At 39.6% G+C, this 20,749-nt stretch overlaps 1 protein-coding gene across 2 annotated transcripts in view; it reads right to left on the bottom strand.

Moving 5' to 3' along the window:
• nlgn3a (neuroligin 3a) overlaps window positions 1–20,749 on the bottom strand; it is a 159,225-nt gene that overhangs the window by 72,310 nt on the left and 66,166 nt on the right. For both annotated transcript variants that reach the window (XM_036547587.1, XM_036547588.1), the window contains one exon: window positions 11,353–11,502. In XM_036547587.1, coding sequence (XP_036403480.1) covers window positions 11,353–11,502 — 150 coding nt within the window. The remainder of the gene's footprint in view (window positions 1–11,352; window positions 11,503–20,749) is intronic.

Raw genomic sequence — 20,749 nt, forward strand, 5'->3', positions numbered from 1 at the left:
GCTGAACTTGCATTTTGGACGACACATTTGCATTCAGTTTATGTTTTCTAATTTGCAATTTTCTATGCATTTATGTCTCATATCTACCTAGGCTCTGCTGCCATGAATAATGGCGTCTGCCTAAAGATGATGATGATGACGATGTTGATCTTGATGATGATGGTCATGACACTAATTACAATGACATACTTGCACGACAGGACTGACCACTCTATTTATCTAAAATAAAATGAAAAATGGAAACACCTCTGTCTAATTGTTCCCAATGCAACTGTTTAGCATTCTGATAGCCTAGACTGAATTTTCACCACCCTGTTATCTGCATGATTAAAACACCTACTCAGTCACATTTTATATCTCACCATTTCGCTCTAGTCTTTGCACACAGAGAGTATGAGTGGATCTCACTCCCGCCTCCAACCTTACCCCCCCCCCCCATTTACACCCATCTCCACCCCCCTCCCACCTTCCTTGTTTGAAGCAGCGGATTGCGGCCGCCGTGGACTCCCACACATGCGAGCATCGCTGACCTTGGCCCCTCTACACAGCTCAACCATGATTAATCTCTCAACAAGACAAGCAGCAGGACTAGGTTGCCAGGCCAATATAAATCTCCTCGGACAGGAAAAAAATTTACCTCTGCAACCAAAAAAAAAAAAAAAATCCTGGACCGGATGACTGACGTACCCTCCACCTCCTTCTGCCTTCCCTTCAAAGGGAAATGAATGACAGAGGGAGCGATCAACGACTTTCTGCATCGTGAGACTGCTTTTCTGTTCAGGGTATTCTTACATTTCACTCCGTGCTCTTTGCTCTCTCTCGCAGGGGGATACTGTGCTTTCTGTGCGATAAGGCAGCTCTACCTGTGCATTTGCTCCAAGGAGCACATATACGCTACTATGTACTTCTATTCTGAAGTTAAGGAGTCCTCAAGGACTAAACTACAGAGCATTTAGGCCGTATGGAAAAACAAGCTCCAGTGTTTAACAAAATATACCATGTGGAAAGTTTTAGAGCCTAAAGAAGTAGTAAGAAGTCACCACAGATGAATCTTTTAAGAAATAGTAAACAAAAAGCACAATACATGTGGGTGGATGAAATCAAAGTTTAAAGCACTTTTACAAATACTAATGCTTGCCTCAGGGTAAGAAAACCTGCAGGCAGGTCATTATGCAAGCACTTCACAAACAAATTTAAATCATTATTTTCAACTGAAATGGAAAAGCAACTCAGGCTGCTAGACTACTAGCATTTTACCTCCTTGCATTAGCTATGATACATATATACATACAAGTCAATGTAATAGAGGTAAGTATGCTGCAGGTTTACACCATGGCCCTCACTATCTACATTACACACACAATCCAATTACATCATTAAGCTAAAGACCCAGGTCCTTAGATAAGGGAATCGCGCTCTTGACCTGACTCTAGGGGGTGATGTCCCCTTCTGTTGCAGACCTTCCTGAGCTCTGATAGAGTAGTGTAAACAACACAGTGAATACCGGCATGAACACATGAGCACAGCATTATGTCATTATCCATTATATGCCATTAGCAGAAATGAAACCCAGCAGCTGCAAATTGCCTCTCTGTATTAATATGGATTTAATAGCAGAGATACACTAGATGGACCCATGCAGGTAAAATTTCCATCTGCCTGGCTCTGTAGCACACATGCATCAGGTTTTAATGAGATTGAAGGAATCACATGGGTATACATCAGTGGAGGGAACAGAGCCTTTCTTAGTTTCTGAGGAGGCAATCTTGAGGGTGGCTGAAGGATGTAGAACTGGGTTGTGCTGCTCCAGGGACTTGTCTTCAGAACGCAGACAGGCTGCTCCTAAATCTCCACAGCGTAATGAGAGCCCCTCACAGGTGTCAGTACAACTCCACATCCTGCGCCACAGAAGCGGAGATTATTCACCTCGATGATGACTTCTCAAATAATCTGGATCAACTACTGTGCTGTCACCCCACTTCCACTGTCACTATCGCTACCTGCGAGTTTCTCTCACATTATATATTTCTCTCGTTCTCTCCCCCATACATGCATGCACACAGCACCGACTCCCTGCCCCCACCCCGCAGACACACATTTTAAAAATAAAACAAAACATTTTGAGCTGAGGAGCACGCTCTCTGGTTTATTGTTTTGCTCTCATCACCCTGTTTTTAAAGCAGCTGAGAGATGAAAAGAGCAAATCCATGCCCTTGGTCATTTGCTAGGAAAGGTAAAAGAGCAACACTGTAATAAGACAATATATGGAATGATCTTTCCTGGCCTGGCTTTCAACAAATGATGTACATATTCTTGCATGCTCATATAAGAACAAGTGCAATTGCAAAGTAAAGCATAACATTAAGTGGCTGAAATACTAGATGGAGACTGCGGACAATGCTTTGCTATCACTTAAGACCTGCAGTCTTTGCGCTGGGAGCTGGCATTGATAATCTGGCAACTTTTTGGAATGTTTCAATCTTCAGTTGGCAGGGTGAGGTGGTTCAGATCCAGCCTTCATATAAGCTGTCAATGAACATCATCCCTCAGGTCACTGAGGACCACTACGAACCATCCCACCAGCCCCCGAACAGTGTTTGGGCATGCATTTAACTGATTTCCACGTACAAGTTCCCTTGTGCTTCTATTCCACTGTTTGTTTTCTTTCCTGCTTTTTCCCAGCTGTGTTCTTCACCTACTTTTTACATTTTTAAGTGGATGGGGTTTTCTGTGCTTTCCCTTTTTATTCCCCTTGGAAAATATATGCTCGATTACTTGTACAATCAAAATTAACTTTTAATGTTTTAATGCATTTGTTAGTATCTGGTGCATCAGTTCATTCTGACTAGGCATATAATTCTCATTTATTAGGACACACATTTCTTTCCAATGTCAATGAGTACACTTGTAGATTATGAAATAATTGCACAAGCACTACCACTAAAACTACAGTACCTAAGCACCTTGGAGGAAATGTAACGTACTCAAGTTGTTCTCTGGCATGCTGCTGACTGATGATGATTTAATGTGTGTTCCCGGAGTGGCAACTTTTTGCTGGTCCATCACCTTTCACTGTCATAGGGGCCTGGAATGACTATTTGGTGATGTCACGCCACGTTGTGTCGAGACCACTCACAGAGGGCCTAATAGATTGTATGGGAATCCAGCCTCTGTAATTGCTGTTGTCATTTTTGTTTTGTGAAGTGAGAATTGAATCCTTTGAATACTATGACAGTCTTCAGGATAGTGCAGAGCATGACATGGTCATTCTGATAATCTGTGTCCATACAGGCACAGAGTACATAAAAACTGTGTGCTATATACATCATTTCCAGCATGGCACAACTGACTAATGCCAATTAATATTTTGACACATTGCTGTCAAGTGATTGCAAAGTGCACCGTCACATTTTAATCACCTGTCACCTCTAGGAGAGATGGCTGTTTGAAGAGCTAATGCATTCTTGAGAAGGCTAATTGAAGGTAAATAAAGACTAAATGGAAAATATCAACATGGCAAAAACAACAAAAAAAGATCTACACGACACTCATTTATGGTACTGCTTGTGGGGTGATGGTAATTCAATTCTGCAGCATTAACAAAAAAATACTTTCCACCTTCAAAGAAAAAAAAAATGAAAATAAAAATGCACAATAGAAAAGCCCTTCTGCTTTAGCAGGACTGAGCTAAGTTCCAGCTCCCCCAATGGTCATTTTCAGAGAAGCATTTTACAACACATACAGTATATCTGAAGTACTAGGAGACTTCCAGGTGAGCACTTTAATATCTTCGAGGTTGTATTGTTTTCAATTTTCTTTTTGATTCTGAAAATTTAAACATTCACTGTGATAATAATCATCATCCCTCTCATCAGCTTAGACAAAAGCAGAGTAACTTCTATTCTACGCCTTCAACTCTTAATTTTGCATTTCCAATGTTTTCCCCCTGCTTCTGATATATAGTAAACAATTACTTTCGCTGCTGCCTTTGCCACAGGTCACATATTACATTTACATATGCTTTCTAAATCTTTTTTATCACAAAACCCCCTCCTCTTGGGTCATACTGGATAGTGAGTTATATGTCAATTAGAAAGATCTCTGAAGCATCCATTTCAGAAAATCAAGATGTTTGCAGAATTACTCTGTCACGGAAATAAATAAAATGAAAATATACTTCGGAGTAAAACAACCATTTTGCAGTGTCTCTGCCATGCAGTGACAGCAGACAAACCTCCTCCACCTGTTATATTGTACACCTGTGTCACTGAGGGTATACATACTTTCAGAAACCATCAAATAAAACAAAAGGAAGATTATTATTGGAATGCAATGCATTGGCTGAGTAAGTGGGTTTGTAAATGGGATTTTGAGATAGTTTTTTGTTTTAATAAAGTACCTGATGGGCTTGAGTAAAATGTCCAGCTGTATAAATAAACAAATAAGCTGTGTCATCTGGACACGAGTCTCATCTTAGCAATTAATCAGATGTAGCTTTATTAAAGTCAAGTTTAGCTATCATATGAATAGGTGGAGATGGATCAAGAAACCAATGTGTATTGAATACAGTAAATAATAATACACTTAAATAGATTTGATTCGTTTTCTAACAGTTATAGCATTGATGGTGTCAATGTGCAAGTCAGAGTTCTCCCTAAATGTTTCATTAGTACTCTATACTCTTTCATTAATGTAAATTATTGCCTTATTTATCAACATTATTGTGAGGAAAAACAAATACAGAACATCACACAGAACTAAGATAAAAGATATGCTGAAAATGTTGCTGCTTTAATATTATTTATTTATTTGACTTTTATTCATAATGCTAAAATTCAGATATATTTCAGAACTGTGTATTAAGGACAGTGTAGATCATGAAGCCTCAAACGTCCTATGAGTTTGAGCATGTCAGTGATATTCCCATTGAGTACCCCTTAAATAAACAGAGGGACGGAGAGGCAGGCGCCACCTGTCTGGTACTCAGCTTGGTGACTTCCTAAATGGGATTTCCAGTATGAACGCACATCCAAGGCACGGATGAGCAGCCCACAGAAAAAAAAAACAAACAAAAAAAAACATTACCTCAGTCATTTGCTCGCTGACATTAATGGGATGAATAAATGTTTTTTTCTTCTCCACTGCTTAATTTGGATGAATTCATCCAAATGCCAGGGAAGCCAAGAAAATCTCTGGCTCTGTTTCCTACAAGGCAACGGGACACTGAGCTGGATCCAGCTTGTGGATAATTCTGACAGCTGACTGCTGCTCCTTTAACCCCTTTTTATTAATTCTTTTTGCTCTTGTGGGTCGAATTATCATGGCCAACGCCCAGGTTCATTGCTGGTTCTTTTATGTTGGTAAACAAACACAAGAACTTCCCATTGTTTTCCTCCATTCAGTGCTCAAAAGGGACAGGGCTGGTGACTAAAGATATTGGCATCAACCCTCTTCCATAAAGTGAACATGCACTGAGTCTCAGTCCAAGTGGGCAAAAGGTGCCAGATAATGTTCCTTTCACTTGTTTCTTTAAGGACAGTATTTGGATGCCACTTAACATGGCAGCTGAGGAAATTAATGAGGAGAATAAGGTAATGGGGTTGGAATTCAGTCACTGATGATTCCTTTTAAAGACCTGGGAAAGAAACTTCACCCCACCAGGGTTTAAATGTGTCCCTTTGCAAGCGTAATGGCAGTGAAGCTCAAACAATGGAAGGTAACACGATTTCAGCAGAATCTGGCTGACACTAGTTCTTAATTGCTTTTTCCTCTTACACGTTCACTGGACCATCACTGGTTTAACTAGATAACAGTTGGCTGATACGAAAAAGCCTCACCTTGGTTTTTGGCAAGAGAGGCAGGCTTTGTTAATTTTTAATGCAGTTGGAAGCAGTAATTAAGTCTTCCCCATAGGACCAGGAAATTGACGTGCTCCAGAGAGTGAATGAGTAATTATATTTGTAAAGAGCAGTGATACAAGATACACCCCTCTGCCAGCGACTCATTACACATCATTAAAGAAGCACAGCAACCAACCCCCACTCTCGCTGGTCTCGTGCACACATGGATCGATGGGCCGGGGGTAAACAAGATTGGCGTTTTGAAAACAAAACAGGCTCCTCGGGTCTCCGACCTAACCAGTTGCACATCATGGAGCAGGAAGTCACATGACATCTATAATCACTCCCTACTCTGAATACCCTCTCTCGCTCTCTCTCCCCATCTATCTTTCTCTCTGAGCAAGAGTCGTTCTGGTCTTTCTCCAATTCTAATTACATATCAAACCTGTAATGAATTCTCATTCATCTGAATACGAAGAGATTGCACAAGTTCATTTGAGAAACTTTCCAAATGGAGCCCCGAGAGGACGGGAGCCCACACTTTGAAGCAATAATTACTGTTACTGTTGGAATGAAACTGTCAGACGGAGATACAAACCAGCATGCAGAATTCAGGAGAGACATTGAAGGAATTTCTTTAATTGGGGTTTAATTGTGCTCTCCATCATAGGATTCTGTTTAAAACGGTTTTGTCTGTTGATTCAACATAAGCCGTCTTTACTCTACTAGTTCTGGCAATAGGCAAGAAGTGCAGAGACATTCTTAAACCAACCTTAAACCTCCTCTTTTTTAACAAAAAAAAAAAAAAAAAAAAATACAGTAGAACATATGGGTAGCCCCTTTTCCATTTCAAATCAATAGTCTCTAACCTTGTTTGCTCAGTGCACTCCTTTTTTTATGAAGACAGAAAAGTAAACATCTCTATAATTCATTGTTACCATTAAGAAAGTTGAGTAAGGCCTTGCATATTTCAATAGCTGCATATTTCACTGTTTTTTGTTTTATTATTAATGCATTATTAAGATTGCCCAGGGAAAATGGAGACCTGTATTAGTGTCAGTGTGCATCGTTAGCGTTGCCTTGTCTGTTTTCGCTCTATATTCATTATCTCGCCTAATTCTCTCAGCCTCAATTATTTTGCCGCATCCTTTTAAGCTGCCTAATTAAAAGACTGCACATTTTTTTCATTAGTATTGTTTTATTTATATATTTATTTATTTACGTTTTCCTTGAAATTGTTCTTTATGCTTTGAATTTGAATCGGTTTTCCTGCAGCTGCCAATATTTCAATTAATGGACTCATGCAAGACCCTTCAGGGGGAAAAAGTGGCAAAAGGGTGACACTGCATTAAATGGGAAGAAAACAATCAACAAAACTGCTCTAAGCACACAATTTTGTACATGCAAAGCAACAACAATTGTATCTGATCAAGGGGATAGGGGCATGAATTCTGAGCTATGACATCTATTTGGCAACCCTTCTCTGTTCAAAAAATGACATTTTACCTGTCTGGCAAGCAACATTAGTGTATTTCTGAATTCCATGGCATGGTGACATATGCACCGAGAACTTGAAAGGAATGGCGATCAGTTACGTATTTGAATACTGTGGCATATGTGAACATTAAACATGGTTTGAGGGGGACAAATGCAGGTGGCTACTTATCTTCAAAAGACAGCTTAAAATTTTAATTCAGGGTTCTACATCTAGGCTGGAAGTACCTTCTTTCACATCCAGTAGGTAGCAGCTATGCTCTGACTGATTACATAACTACACAGCCAATAGGAGAGAGAAAATTATGTATTACTTGTCAATAGTGCTGTGTTTTTTTTTCTACCTGGATGTTCAAACGTAGCTTAATTAAGATCAAGGAATTTACAAATGTAAATCTGAGAATTTGGCTTCCAAATGCAAACATAACACAAGAGACCAAACCAGTATAGATTAAACACCCCCTGGAGGCAGCACGCTTGACCTAGGCATGGAAAACTCTCATGCATCACAGTGATCACTCTCAAAGTAAAAGTGGCATTTGGGTTGGTACTCATTAAAGAATGTTGTTAATTGAAGTAAAAATTTGCAACTTGGATTTACTTTCAGACACTGGAGGAAGGCAAACATTGTACTGAGCACACTCTAACTACAGCAGTAACAGGTACAGTGCCATTTGATGTACCATGCATTTATCAGCTGACTCAAGTACTGTGGGAAAATAAAGGAATTCCTTCAGTTAACACTATATTATGAAAATAGAAATACTGCTTTGTATCTAACCGCTACACACGCATGCTATGCCTAAAGTTATGCCTTCACTCGTTTCATTAAGTTTATTAACGACATTTTCCACATGTTGCTCACATACCTGGAAGCTCTTAATGCAGTCAAATTGATGTCATACTTTACCCATCTCAGATGCTTCTTAAATTTTCAAATCGCTCAGTGTATTAAGTTTGTTTAAAACAGGAATTTCATAACACACATGCTGTCAGAAAGAATTACCTGCCTGAAAGATAATTGCTTGACCATGGGAAACTGGGTTATGATACCATGCATGACACCTTGCGCAGAGCAATAATTTGATTCTGTCGCGCGGAATCCTCTTTAATTTTAATGACGGCTCCACGCTTGCTTGGCATGCTGTGCCATGCGGTGTTTACAGCAGTCCAGATCTCCATGCCGTTTCCCAGGAATCTGCTCATGTACTTTAGCTGAAATTTTGCCTGAAAGACTCTCAGTGGGATTTAAGTCAGGTGATTGCAATGGCCACCTCGTGACCTCATTTCCCTTCTCAAACCACACCATCATACTGCTAGCAGAGTTACAAGTGGTGTTATCCTGTTATTCCATGCCTTCAAAATGTTCTGCCTCCACTAGTCTCAGGAAAGACTTCAAACAAATGGTGCCGTTCCGATCAAAAGGCATTGTTCAGCATACGTATGCACTTCTATACATGGTGGGTGGGTTATTCTTTTATGACTGCCAGCGTACTGTATATAATTTTTTCTGCTCTACATTTTTGGTGTCCTTATGGTTATTCCTCATTTTCCACCTTTGAGCTGAAGTGAAATAAGATGTGCCTAGAGGGACATTATTAAAACCACACCATGGCAATGAACATTAGAATACAATACACTCTTTTCTTCTGTAACTTGACAGTAATGGAATTATGTTAATTAATTTATTTTGCTATCCTTGGAGCACATTCCTATAAAGGGAAACTGTCTATCTGTGTATAAGGACAAAGCAGGGAAAGATACAGTATCTAACTAATTATGTTTGCTTTCAGGAGAAAGGACACTGTATAAATTACAATTAGGCACCGATCCTGCAAAACAGTGGACTTGTCAATGGGCACAGTGCTTTGTTTCTCTACAGGAGAGAGAAGGGGTTCACTGAAGTAGATTTCCTCATTAATTGGTTTGTTCTGTGAGGCCTTGGAGGCATTTAAAGGTAAGTGGCTTTGAGGGCTGAGTGCAGAACATGGAATGCTCAACAGCCTTACAGATATTTAAGGCCTGCTGTACCAAAATTTTTGATTACTGGGAGTCTATATAACTTGTATATTGGTGGACTCCTGTCCTGCCAAATTTCAGAAATGAGTATCAAATGTTAGCACGGGAGCAAGACTTGAACAAACAAATATAAGGCATCTTCAGTGGAGATGTCCCCAGCTAGCATAATATTCTCTCGACCCTGTCATGATGTTGTTGCACCACATTGCAAGCTTGTTGCACTGCTACAGAAACTTTGCATGTAACTTAGGGCCAATGATATGCTGTTTGCTCTGCCTTTTTACAGATTCAGAAAATCTTTGAATTTCCACCATTCTTCCTTGAACCAGGATTACTGTGACTAAAGTCAGAGAATAACAAACTGACAATGCTTCACTAACAAAGGATCTACATGGTACTTCGTACAGTTGGACAGCTGAATATTTATTACAGCAATGGCTGAGTACATTGTTCTCTTACTTTGTACCTAAGATAGATTTGACTCTGCAACCTTACACTTAAATGTCAACCTTTCTAAAAGCTGGACCTCTGTTTCTCTGTAGACACTTCTGTATCACACAGTACAACATTTTGGCCAACCTTCATAATGCAACATTTTTTCTTTCAAATGAACATGTTCTGCAGTGATGATGATCTGTTCTCTGGGTCCCTGAGTGTCAATTACCACTTAGAGTTTCTTCTTCAACAATGGGATGTCTGTACACTAGACTCTAATCACACCAGAGTGAGTTTGAGCCCAAAATGAGGTTTGAAATGCCTGGACATTGGGTGGGAAGCTTAAATTAACGGTGGTGCATCACTGTTGTATGTATAATATTAGATAAATGCAGGTGACCATGTGTTCAAGATACTCCTTAAGCGCTCAATCACCTGCAATTAATAGTAGAGTAATAGCTAATATAATTATGTATTTAAAGGCTTGAATGGAACAAAAATCTGAAACATCTCTGGCATTTACAGGGTTGCCTACACTTTATCTTTAACCATGTCATACCACTCTCTGAGAATACAATGTTTTTCATCTAAATAATGCTCATTTCACCATTTAAAGGTAGCTGCTGTATCACTTTCCTGACACACCCAACCCACTGCCCCAGTTCCACATGCAGATACTATGGAACATCTTATGTAATCCTTTTCTTTTCCTTTATTCCTACCCATCAAGATTCTGGACCTTTCATAAATCATGTACTAATAAAGGTAACTGTTTTTGACGTGCTGCACTAATTAAACTTCATCCCACCTCATTTAACACAAAAGAGTCTTTGACTTTGAGGGGGAAATAACTATGGGGTTAACTGTTAGGGCATCAGGTTTACGGCTGTACAGTGACAAGTTTGATTTCTGATGACATCATATTGCACTGCAAACCATTTTTCATTCACTTTACAACTTCTGTGGAGGTTTACAGCCTTCAGGGAAACACGGGAAAACAATTGTCATAATTGAATGTAGAAAATATGATTGATTAATTTAGACAGTAGAGCTGCAGTGGCATTTGCAGCACAATGATATCCGGAGCTCCATTTTGATTGGCTGCAGCTGTTTCCATGGTATTTTGTGAAAGGAGTCTGCTATGAGTAGAGCTCTTGCTACAGTCTCTCCACTACCTTTTCTCCCTGCTTTCCTCTCTCCCTCTCTGCATCTCTCTGTCTCTTTCCCTCCCTCACTCTAAACCAATATTTCATCAAGTTTTTCCAATTCTGTCCACAAAACAAACTAAATTATCATTATTTAAACATAAAATTAACTGACAAATGCAATCGGAAAAAAAAAAATTGGAAAACAGCAACATTTCTTTATATATAATGGTCATATTCAATATGACTCACTGCTCCCTAGGCTTCAGAGAGACATCTCATAGGTAGTCCCAGCACTGTGTGTGCTCCAATTTACTCATCACTATTAATTTACCTCAGTGGCATTGCACTAAGTTGTACGAAGCAAAGGCAAACCTACTTCCCAAAAAGCCTTTGAGAGACAACAGCAATGTACTTACCGAGAACTCCGACCCTGTAGTTGAGGGTGATTACGATGACGTTCCCATAGCTGGCCAGCACGCTCCCATCAATCATGTTGCCTGTGCCCTCCATGTAGGATCCGCCATGTATGTAGACCATCACGGGTTTGGGACCAGTGTCTCGGATGTCTGCAAGAGTGGTCACCATTGACACGTTCACTGGCAGTCTTTCATTAATGCACGGCTCAACTTAATGCAGTGTGAAACAGGCGGACATGCCCGCCCAGATACCAGCGACTGTATTCTTGTGTCAGAAAATTGTTCTGTTTTTTTTTTTTCTTCGAAGGTTAGAAACAAATTAAGTGTTGATTGATGATCTCTTAAAAGAGGAATTGCAGACTTCACTTTGTTGTCTACTTCAGCAGATAATGCAGCAAGCTTGTACACTGTAGGATTTACGGGCTGATTTGTCTCCATCCAAATGAGAAAAAAAAACAAGTCTGGATAGGAATTTAGACTCACTCACAAATGCTGCTTGTCAAATCCTCCCAACCAAAAAGAGACCTGAGATCATTTTAACATGTACCACATATAGCACCAGACAGCAGAAAGAAGACTCTCTTTTTTTTATAACAATGTCCAAAATCATCCAGAACCCTCATAGTTTCTACCTTTGCTGTCATGAATATACTATAAATAACAGGAGGACACCATTTTACTTCTCAGGCCATTTTAGATTTAGTCGTTCAGCAGAGGGCTTCTCTGCCCCCTGAGGTGGCACTTAAGTTTTGTGAGATAACATAAAGCAAAAAACGGGCAGAGGAAAGAAAGGCCCTGTTTGAGAAAGGGCCCCTGAGACAACAGCCTGGTGGTGAGTGCTAAGACACAACATGCTCTCTCTCTCTCTCTCTCAGGCATGGTGGCTCTGTGTTACTCAGCCTAGAGAGCTGAGAGATAGCTACCAGGCTCAGATTCAAAAACCTATATTGTCTTCCGGTTGCCATGGTTACCGGGGACCAAAATTTAAAATCCTCAAGAACAAGCATCTAATCACAAACAACAGCCTGGACGAGGAGTCTGCGTCCATCTGTGTGAGCTGCGCTTCTGTTTGCACATGTCCCCATTTGCATGCTTTCAGCCCAGAGCATATTTATGCGGAAGTGTTTCATAAAACGAACAGCAGTGGGGCTTTGTGCGCTGTTACGGGTTATTCTCAAATGAATAAGGGCCCTAATATGCATGCGCTTTCAAAAAATTCAATTAAACTGGAATCATGTGCATTCAGGGTTTTTCGTTGTGCGGAGCAGCGACGACAAATACATTTAGTGACACTTGTTCCGTGTCATATGTAATTTGTACGTATTCTGTGAGGTTCTTCCCTATTTTATCTGGTATCTGAGTGGGCAAAGATACGACATGATCACATAGTTCTCTACAAAAACATTGATCTTTTACACTAAGGCACAGCACAGTGAGGAAATGCATGGCGAGGAAAAAAAAGGATGAGAAAGAAATATTTCCTGCACCAAGAACCTTGAGACATGAAAACAAATGGATCCAAATGCAAAGAAAATGAAAAGGAGAAGAAAGAAGAGAAATAGGAACACAGATTTGTCATGTCACGGTCAACGTTATCAGCTGCCTCTTTTGTTGATTCTTGTGATGGGTTACTATGACAACAGTCTCAGCTCATCTGAGGGAAGTATTGGAATAGGTGCTCATGGTCCCAAAACCTTTCCCTCTTTAATCTCTGGTTTGGAGACATTAGGAGCAGGTAGTGACTGAAGTCGTCACCAATTTGCACAACAGGTTGAGTTTTCTAAGACTTGCAGCACCACCCAGGGAGGCAAACACACAAGTGAAGAGCTAAACATTTCTCAAAATTTCCATGGATCTAGCTTTGAGGAAGAAACAGAGAGGTTTAAAGATTAAAATACATTTTTAAACATTTTGTTTTCAGTGGCACAGTATCATGACATTTATTGCATTAGCCTGATTACATGAAGAAGTTAAATAAAATGTGATGATGTACATAGCAACAAATGTTGTACACATGCAAATGTGCGCTGATTTTTGATGACATGCATATAGTTTCCATCTGAATGGGGAACCATGCATCCTTTTGTAACATGTACAATCTGCCATGCAATGCATTTTAATAGATCACTGCTGAGGTGCTCAAACTTTCATGAACATTATCGCACACGCACAAGGAAATGGCACAGATGGGCCATGGATACATAATAAAAAATACATGTACATATAACAACACACAGACACATGAAGACACACCCATGCACATAGTATACTCAAGACCCATGACAAGCTGTCAGCCAGCAATCGTGAATCATTGCGTTCGTCTTAATAAAACAGGGGTCACTTTGAATACCCATCACAGTGGCCCTTCCTCTGATTGGAGTGTTACAATGTGATATAACTCAACATCCTGGGTGCGAGCACCGAGTGCTGTCAGTAAGGTTTTAGCGGGGAGGGCACATCAGGCTCTCAAAAAAAAAAAAAAAAAAAAAAAAAACAGCCATAAATCTTACAGAACCACTTTGCATTGTGTCACCCCTGTCACTCCAGGGAAACTGGACAATGAAAGAAGAGACAAGTGCCACCCGGCATCACTGTTGTCAACGCTTGGTGAAAGCGTGTTCGGTGTCAACAAGCATCGGCGAAGACACACGAGAAGCATGTTGGGGGGGGGGGGGGGGGGGGCTTGAAACTCACATGTTATGACCAAGCGCACGCTGCTTCCTGTCTCGTCTTCTCTTATCTCAAGTGCATTGATGACATTGTGGCATAGCTGACGTGGCAGGGGCATCAAGCGTTTCATCAGGAGTGAGAACCAAGCTCTGGGGAGCATTTGTACTACTTTTAGGTTGGGGAACTTGGGTATCTAACACATACCTGTTTGTGTGCACAGCTGTATGCTGTAGTTACATCTAACCTGCTGTCTTCAACACACAATCCATCTGTCACACCACAAGTCCTCTGTTTGGAGTGTCACCCTATTAAGTCAGCTGCCCAGACTGAGAGTGATAATTTTCCTGCTGTGGGGATAACTTCCCTATGCTAGACTACACCACCTGACACTCTATCAGGCCAAGACAAACTCTAGAATAATCTTTTTTTAATGAACCAACCAGAAATAATTATACCTTCGAAATATTTTAAATGTTCATTAGAACCTTTTCCAATGAAGTTTCCAGTGATGTCTGTAAAGGAACTGCTATGTACCAGCTCTGTCCTGGCCTATTTTAATTATAACTAAGGCTTTTCATGTCACTTCTCATGCCATTTATCAAGAGATGTGTTCCAGAATCCTTTCAAATACAGTGTACGTCGCTTAATATCCCCTCCACCATGTCGAGCAAATATGGGATATTAAGAGGGGTGTGTTTTTAACAGGGCTTCAATATCATTCAATTTCATCACCACAGATAGTAGTCATTACTCACTACTTGCATTTTGTACATAGTGTATTGCCACACAGTGCTACTTATGTAGTACACAGTAGTTTATATAATGGTTTTCAATAGCCACAGTATGCTTCACCACAATATCATCAATTATTAACCAAGGACTTAGTACTTTAAAAGCATGCCAGCTGTTTCACAGTACTTTTCAACATTATACTTACTTCTCTCAAAAGACAAACACAACTAACAAGAAACCAGACCAATATTTTTCAAATTTTATAGCTAGTTAAAAAAAAGTAGGACTCTATTTAGTTGGTGTAAGAAGGGAACACAAAAACTATACTCTTAAATGTATGTTTCTCTTACATCTACTTAGCAATTAGGCCTGTGCGAAGTGCTTCCTCAATTTGGGGGGGGGGGGGGGGGGGTGTTGAAGGCTTTGTGGAGTTTTCTTACAGTGGGCATATCTCAAGCAGACCCACAGTGTTGTGTGGGGAATTCAAAGCATAGAATTTTCACATCTTTTACAGGTGACTGGATAATAGATATATGGGAGGACCTCCAACAATCTGCCCAGGATGGGGTTTGAAAGTTATGCATGAGTCTGAGAAGAGTTCAAGAGGTCAAGGTACCTGGTAAATCAAATGGAGGCTACATTGAGCCAAAGAAAATGTATGTGCTGAGAGGCTGAAACCAACATATTGATCAAAAATGGGCTATCGTAAAAAAATGGTGGAAAAGGCTGACACCAAAGTCACTTCAATAAACCTCCTTGTCTAGAATAACAGGTAACATGGTTAAAAGACAGAAGTCTCATCAGCCTTCAACAGATAACTCATGAAAAAGGTATTGTGTCTCATTTTTAATTTATGAAATCTCCCTGTGTTTAGCATATGCCATGGTAGCTAGTCCTTGCATTATAATTGGATGGTTCATTCTAAATGGTGCACTAGAATGTATTTTACCCACAAACTCAGAACTGATTTTTTAACTGACAACCCATCAGACTGGTGTGAAACAGTGTCACTCCATGCATTTCTCAGTTCCCTCACATGTTGCTGGTCTGTGCCTATTTTGAGACAATTCTTCTCTTTCAAAGATACACAAAAACTGTTGCACACCTTTGCAATACCTCATCATCTGACAGTTCAAACCATACTTCACCCGCTCTCAAATTAGCGCAGAATGCTGCTGCAAATGCTTCACAAAAACAAGAAAATAAAATCATGTGTCACCTGCCCAGTCTCCATTATATGTACATACTGAGAAGATTCTAAAATTATGGTCCTTCTCCAAGACAGCACTGTAAGGGCTAGCTCCATCTAAGATAATTATTCAAAATAATCCTGATGTAGCATTATGGTCTCAAGCCTCAGGTTACCTGCTCATCCCAACATTCTGTTAAATTAAAACAGGTGGCAGGGCTTCTGGCTATAGGATCCTAAAATTATGGAATGACTTGCCTGATCAAGTGTGAGAATCAGGGACTCATTTGTAGTTAGATGCAGATCCTACCTCTGTCTCCTCTTAAAAGGTCCACCCTATAGTTTGTGCTGATTTCATACATAACTACGTTATCATTATCTGCTGCTGTTGCCTACATGTCATCTTGTGAAATGAAATACTGAGCTGTAAATCTGTCATATTTCTACTATCAACCATCTATTACATGTGGGCTACTAGGCCTCTTTTTCTTCTCTTTTTTCCTTCTTGCATGTGTCACCCACTGCCTGGATGCCACAGATATCATTAACATCTTAACAGCTACAGATCTAAACAATTCCTTTGGTACTGCCGTTAGCCAGATTGCAGTAATTGCCAAGACTGCAGCATTTTAAGATAGAGGTACTTGAAGCTCTGAAATATAGTAGGTATGCAAGTAGCTGATACTTATGTGGATAAAAAATAGGAAATTGTATATCTTGCTATACTGTATTATATCAAATCAGTTAGACAGCATGCTAGAGCTAATTCATTACAGAATCACTAGCTAAAATGCAAGCTAGGTTGCTGGATAGCTTATGACTTATTTTGATTGAACAAATGGCTGGTAGACCCGACTATGGCCCCAAATACCTAACTAATCAACAGTGGGGATTATGAGGCCTATGCTGCAATCTAGTTAAGATCCCAAGCATTACAGGCGTTAAATCAAAAAGGGCAGTATTTTAGGAATGTATTTTTATAGGCTATATTAATAATACTTTTAGTGTTGGTTGTTAGGCCACATGTAAAATGGCAGACACATGATATTTTCCAGGTGTCCTTTTGTCTGAAATGGAATGATCTGTATTTGTCATTACTGGCTGTGCACTTGGAAATAAAAAGAGTACACCCAAAAGGGGAAAGCACTTTTCACCCTGAGCAACTGATACCGAATCAAAATTTAATACTGAATTGTTCGGCTTATGATTGGTGATGATTTTAGATCTTTACTCAGTGACAGAGTAAACTAAGGGAGTCCAAGTGCTAATGTTGCCTTTAATTTGTAACTGGCTGTAATGAACAAAGCTGGCTATGGCTGAATGTGAAGAGAGGCTAATATGGGGAGAAGTGCTATTAAGGATACTGTCAGATTTGCAACGATGTAACACATCATGAAAATTAAGACTGAGAAACAAAGGAGGAAGAAAAGAAACAAAGAGAAAATGGTCAAAGTTTGACATTTTTTTGTGTGACCATATGAAACAAATCCTTTCACTTCTTTTCACAACTCCTACATCATAAATCTGAATAGTGCAGTAAGGACTGCCTGTATTTCTCTAGGAAAACCCACATAGGACCTAATATCAGTGCCGTATAGGCATGGGGTATGCCCTGCCATTCCAATACTTTACTGCAAGAATCTATAAGGTGTTCTGCCAGGACATCCCTCTACCTACAGACCAGCGTAGTTTCAACACAACTGATTGCTTCTAATCCTATCACTCTAGGTGATGTCCTCTCTGTTGGAAAAGCACCATTGCTCTACCTTTCCTGTCTTACCAGTTATAAAATGGTGTCAATGAAATACACTCTGTGATGATTCCTTTGTCAACAGTATTACATTAAATATATTTTGATTGACAAGGACAATAGGTACAAGTTGGATTCTCCCTTCCTCCCCACAAATTATGTCTTCATGCGTATAGTGCAAAATGTACAATATGCTTTTATGGTCACATTTCATTTTAAAGGCCTCTGGAAAACACGTAATAAATATATTATGACATTACCCAGTTGTGACATAACCAAAGTATGACTTTGAAAAAGTTAATGAACAGAGAGAAAGGATGATTTGAACAGGTAATACGGCTTAAAATTTAGTTGTTGACATACCACTTTGCTCAAGAAGTGACACTTTCTTTTCGCAGCAAATAATACCTTTGAGACTTAACACTCACTTGAAATACAAATTTGAACATCCTGTATCAAAAGCACATATGGATGAGAGATTTAAAAATTATTTTGCATTCCTCGATTTGACTATTTTATTACCTGTTTACTTCCTCCTCTTTTGGTAACAAAATAGCACATAATTACTTCATATGAATAATTAATAAAATTCCTTAAAATAAAGTGTCACTGCATCCATTAAAGTCAATATATGTCACAAGAGCTATTAGTATTTGAAATGATATATGAGGCTTTTAAGAAAAAAAAAAGTTTGCTCTATGTATATATATCACGTTTTAATAAGAAATGATTTTCCTCTATCTATGAAAGTCGAGGAGGTGCCTCTTGTAATTTATCCTGAAATAACTGTAATCCTGTATTTGGATCAAAATGTAAATGCCTGAAGAGAAGGAAATGTAAGACAATATTGTACACACTGGGTAACTGGTTACCACTGACAGCTAAAGGTGGCACTTAGAAAATATACTTCTCAAAACTTACATTTTGAAGAGAGTTTACATTTTACATTTTAAGTGGCAACCTTTCTTTTAATAAAAGCTGATTTTACTGAGGCAAGTCCCATCATCTAACATTCTGATTTCTGCTCTTCTTCATTGTTTTTCAATGGAATTTTAATGATAATATCCGTGTTGCTGTAACAAGATTAGTATATTATGATGAAGTGCGTGCATTATAAAAACACAAATTAATTTTGAAAGAAAGAAAGCAAATATACTAAGGGAAGCATGTTGCGATGGAACCGAAATGACTCAAAGAGCTGTAACGAGTTCAAAGAAGATTTTTTAGATCGTGGTGCTAACTGGGTCTTATATCATAATGCATTTCAGAACTCTCTTTCACATAGACTGGTCACAAAATTGAACTAAACTTTTCTCTTGTGGATGAAAAATTTAATTTGCTCTTCACTGTATGTTGATCCTACAGTGTTCAACTTTTAAACTGAGCTCCGTTCGAGAGGTGTGACCTTTGAAGAAGGTGACTTTTCCCAGCATTGGCCACTGTGTTTGTGCATGAAATATGATGGTGATATAGGCGCAGACAGGTGGTGTGATTTGCTCTTTGAAGCTGTGTTCCCGGGGACAGCTGCAAAGAGAGTTGCAAAACAGACTGCATCCTTCCAGGACGCCACGGAAACCTGACTCAAAAACAGCGCTGAATTACAGCATTAAGAGCAACTTGCGCTTGTCTACATGCATATCTACTTGTCTCCAGTGATCACACATCTTACGCTAAGAATTGGCATGCAATCCAAGGAGATTAAATGCATGCTTCACTTTATGTCCTGGGGTCCTACACATTTTAAAATGTGCATTGCTTGCACTTAGATTTTGGGTTTTGTTGCGCTTGAACAAAAGATATACAGTGAATGATGACTGCACAAAGAACAGATCAGCGGTATTCTTTTCCCCCCCGTGGAACTGAAGGGAGTTCAAAGGATGCACTCCTGGATCAGCTATGACTGAATTGAGGCTTATCTTTAAAGGGTCGAAATAATGACCTCACAAATAGTCCAGTATGAGTAGACTTCAAGAGGCATAATTACTCATTCCTTTCACATCAGAGAGAATGCAGAAGTGTACAAGCAAATCGCACACTTGTTGATTTGGTGCCTTGCTCTTTTTTTGAGCTGTGTACAACAAGCCTGCATAGTTGGCCAGGTCAGAGAGGCACATAGAATTTCAGCCCCCAGGCATTTGTATTGGAGTTCCCTGGCACTGTGCATTTCCCTGATTAGGAATCATAGATCTATGAGTCATTATGTACTGTAGACTGTTTCTGCACTGTAGGGAGAACGCATGTCAGGGAACAAGCAAGATAATATGTTTGTATCCCCCCCACCTCCAGACCATGCCTCAAGACTACCACTATGCTACATGCATGATATTTAAAATTCTTCCTTCAGTATGCTGGATTATTACAGTTATGGCAGGCGCAAAGCAACATGACATTCACAGCTATGGGTGCAATACAGGATATGCCGCTGTCTGAGGAGAAACTAAAATGCCACTCAGCTCAGCAGAATCAGAAGGTGAACTGCCAAAAGAGGCGGGACGAAAATGCACAGTGTTAATGTAATGACATACTGACCAAAGAGATAGAGATTGATGACCTCAGATATATTCCGCTACATGTCGATTCAAAGAGGACTAATCAATATATTTGGAATTTTGCAATAATTAAAATGTGATTGGCTATGAATTGCTGAATTGTAGCTAGTGTCAAAAATGACTGTATGCACTTTGAAAGACAGATAGAAAGACATTTGAAAAGAGAGGGTGTGAAACTCGGTAAAGGTCAACAGAAGAGAATAAAGGAGCAGGAAGAAATGAGAAGGGATCCCAATAAGAGAATGTCTCCAGGAAAACGGGTTTGGTCAGCAAGGTAAGACGGGAACCAAGCAGTCCCGGAGATTACCTACCCAAAGAGATCTTAAAGAAGAACAAGGTGTTGAAAGTAACAAATAAAGAATAAAGACAGATAAAATATAAGCTGTGTGAGAGAGAAGGTTCACTTCTGTAAGAGCAGTTCCTGTTGAGTCAGAAGTATGAAATCCAGATTGGAAAGGATCAAGTAAAGAAGAGTGCTGAGAGAAAAGCACAAAGCACAGGTGATGA

The sequence above is a fragment of the Megalops cyprinoides genome, chromosome 16 (assembly GCF_013368585.1).
Source record: "Megalops cyprinoides isolate fMegCyp1 chromosome 16, fMegCyp1.pri, whole genome shotgun sequence".
NCBI lineage: Eukaryota > Metazoa > Chordata > Actinopteri > Elopiformes > Megalopidae > Megalops > Megalops cyprinoides.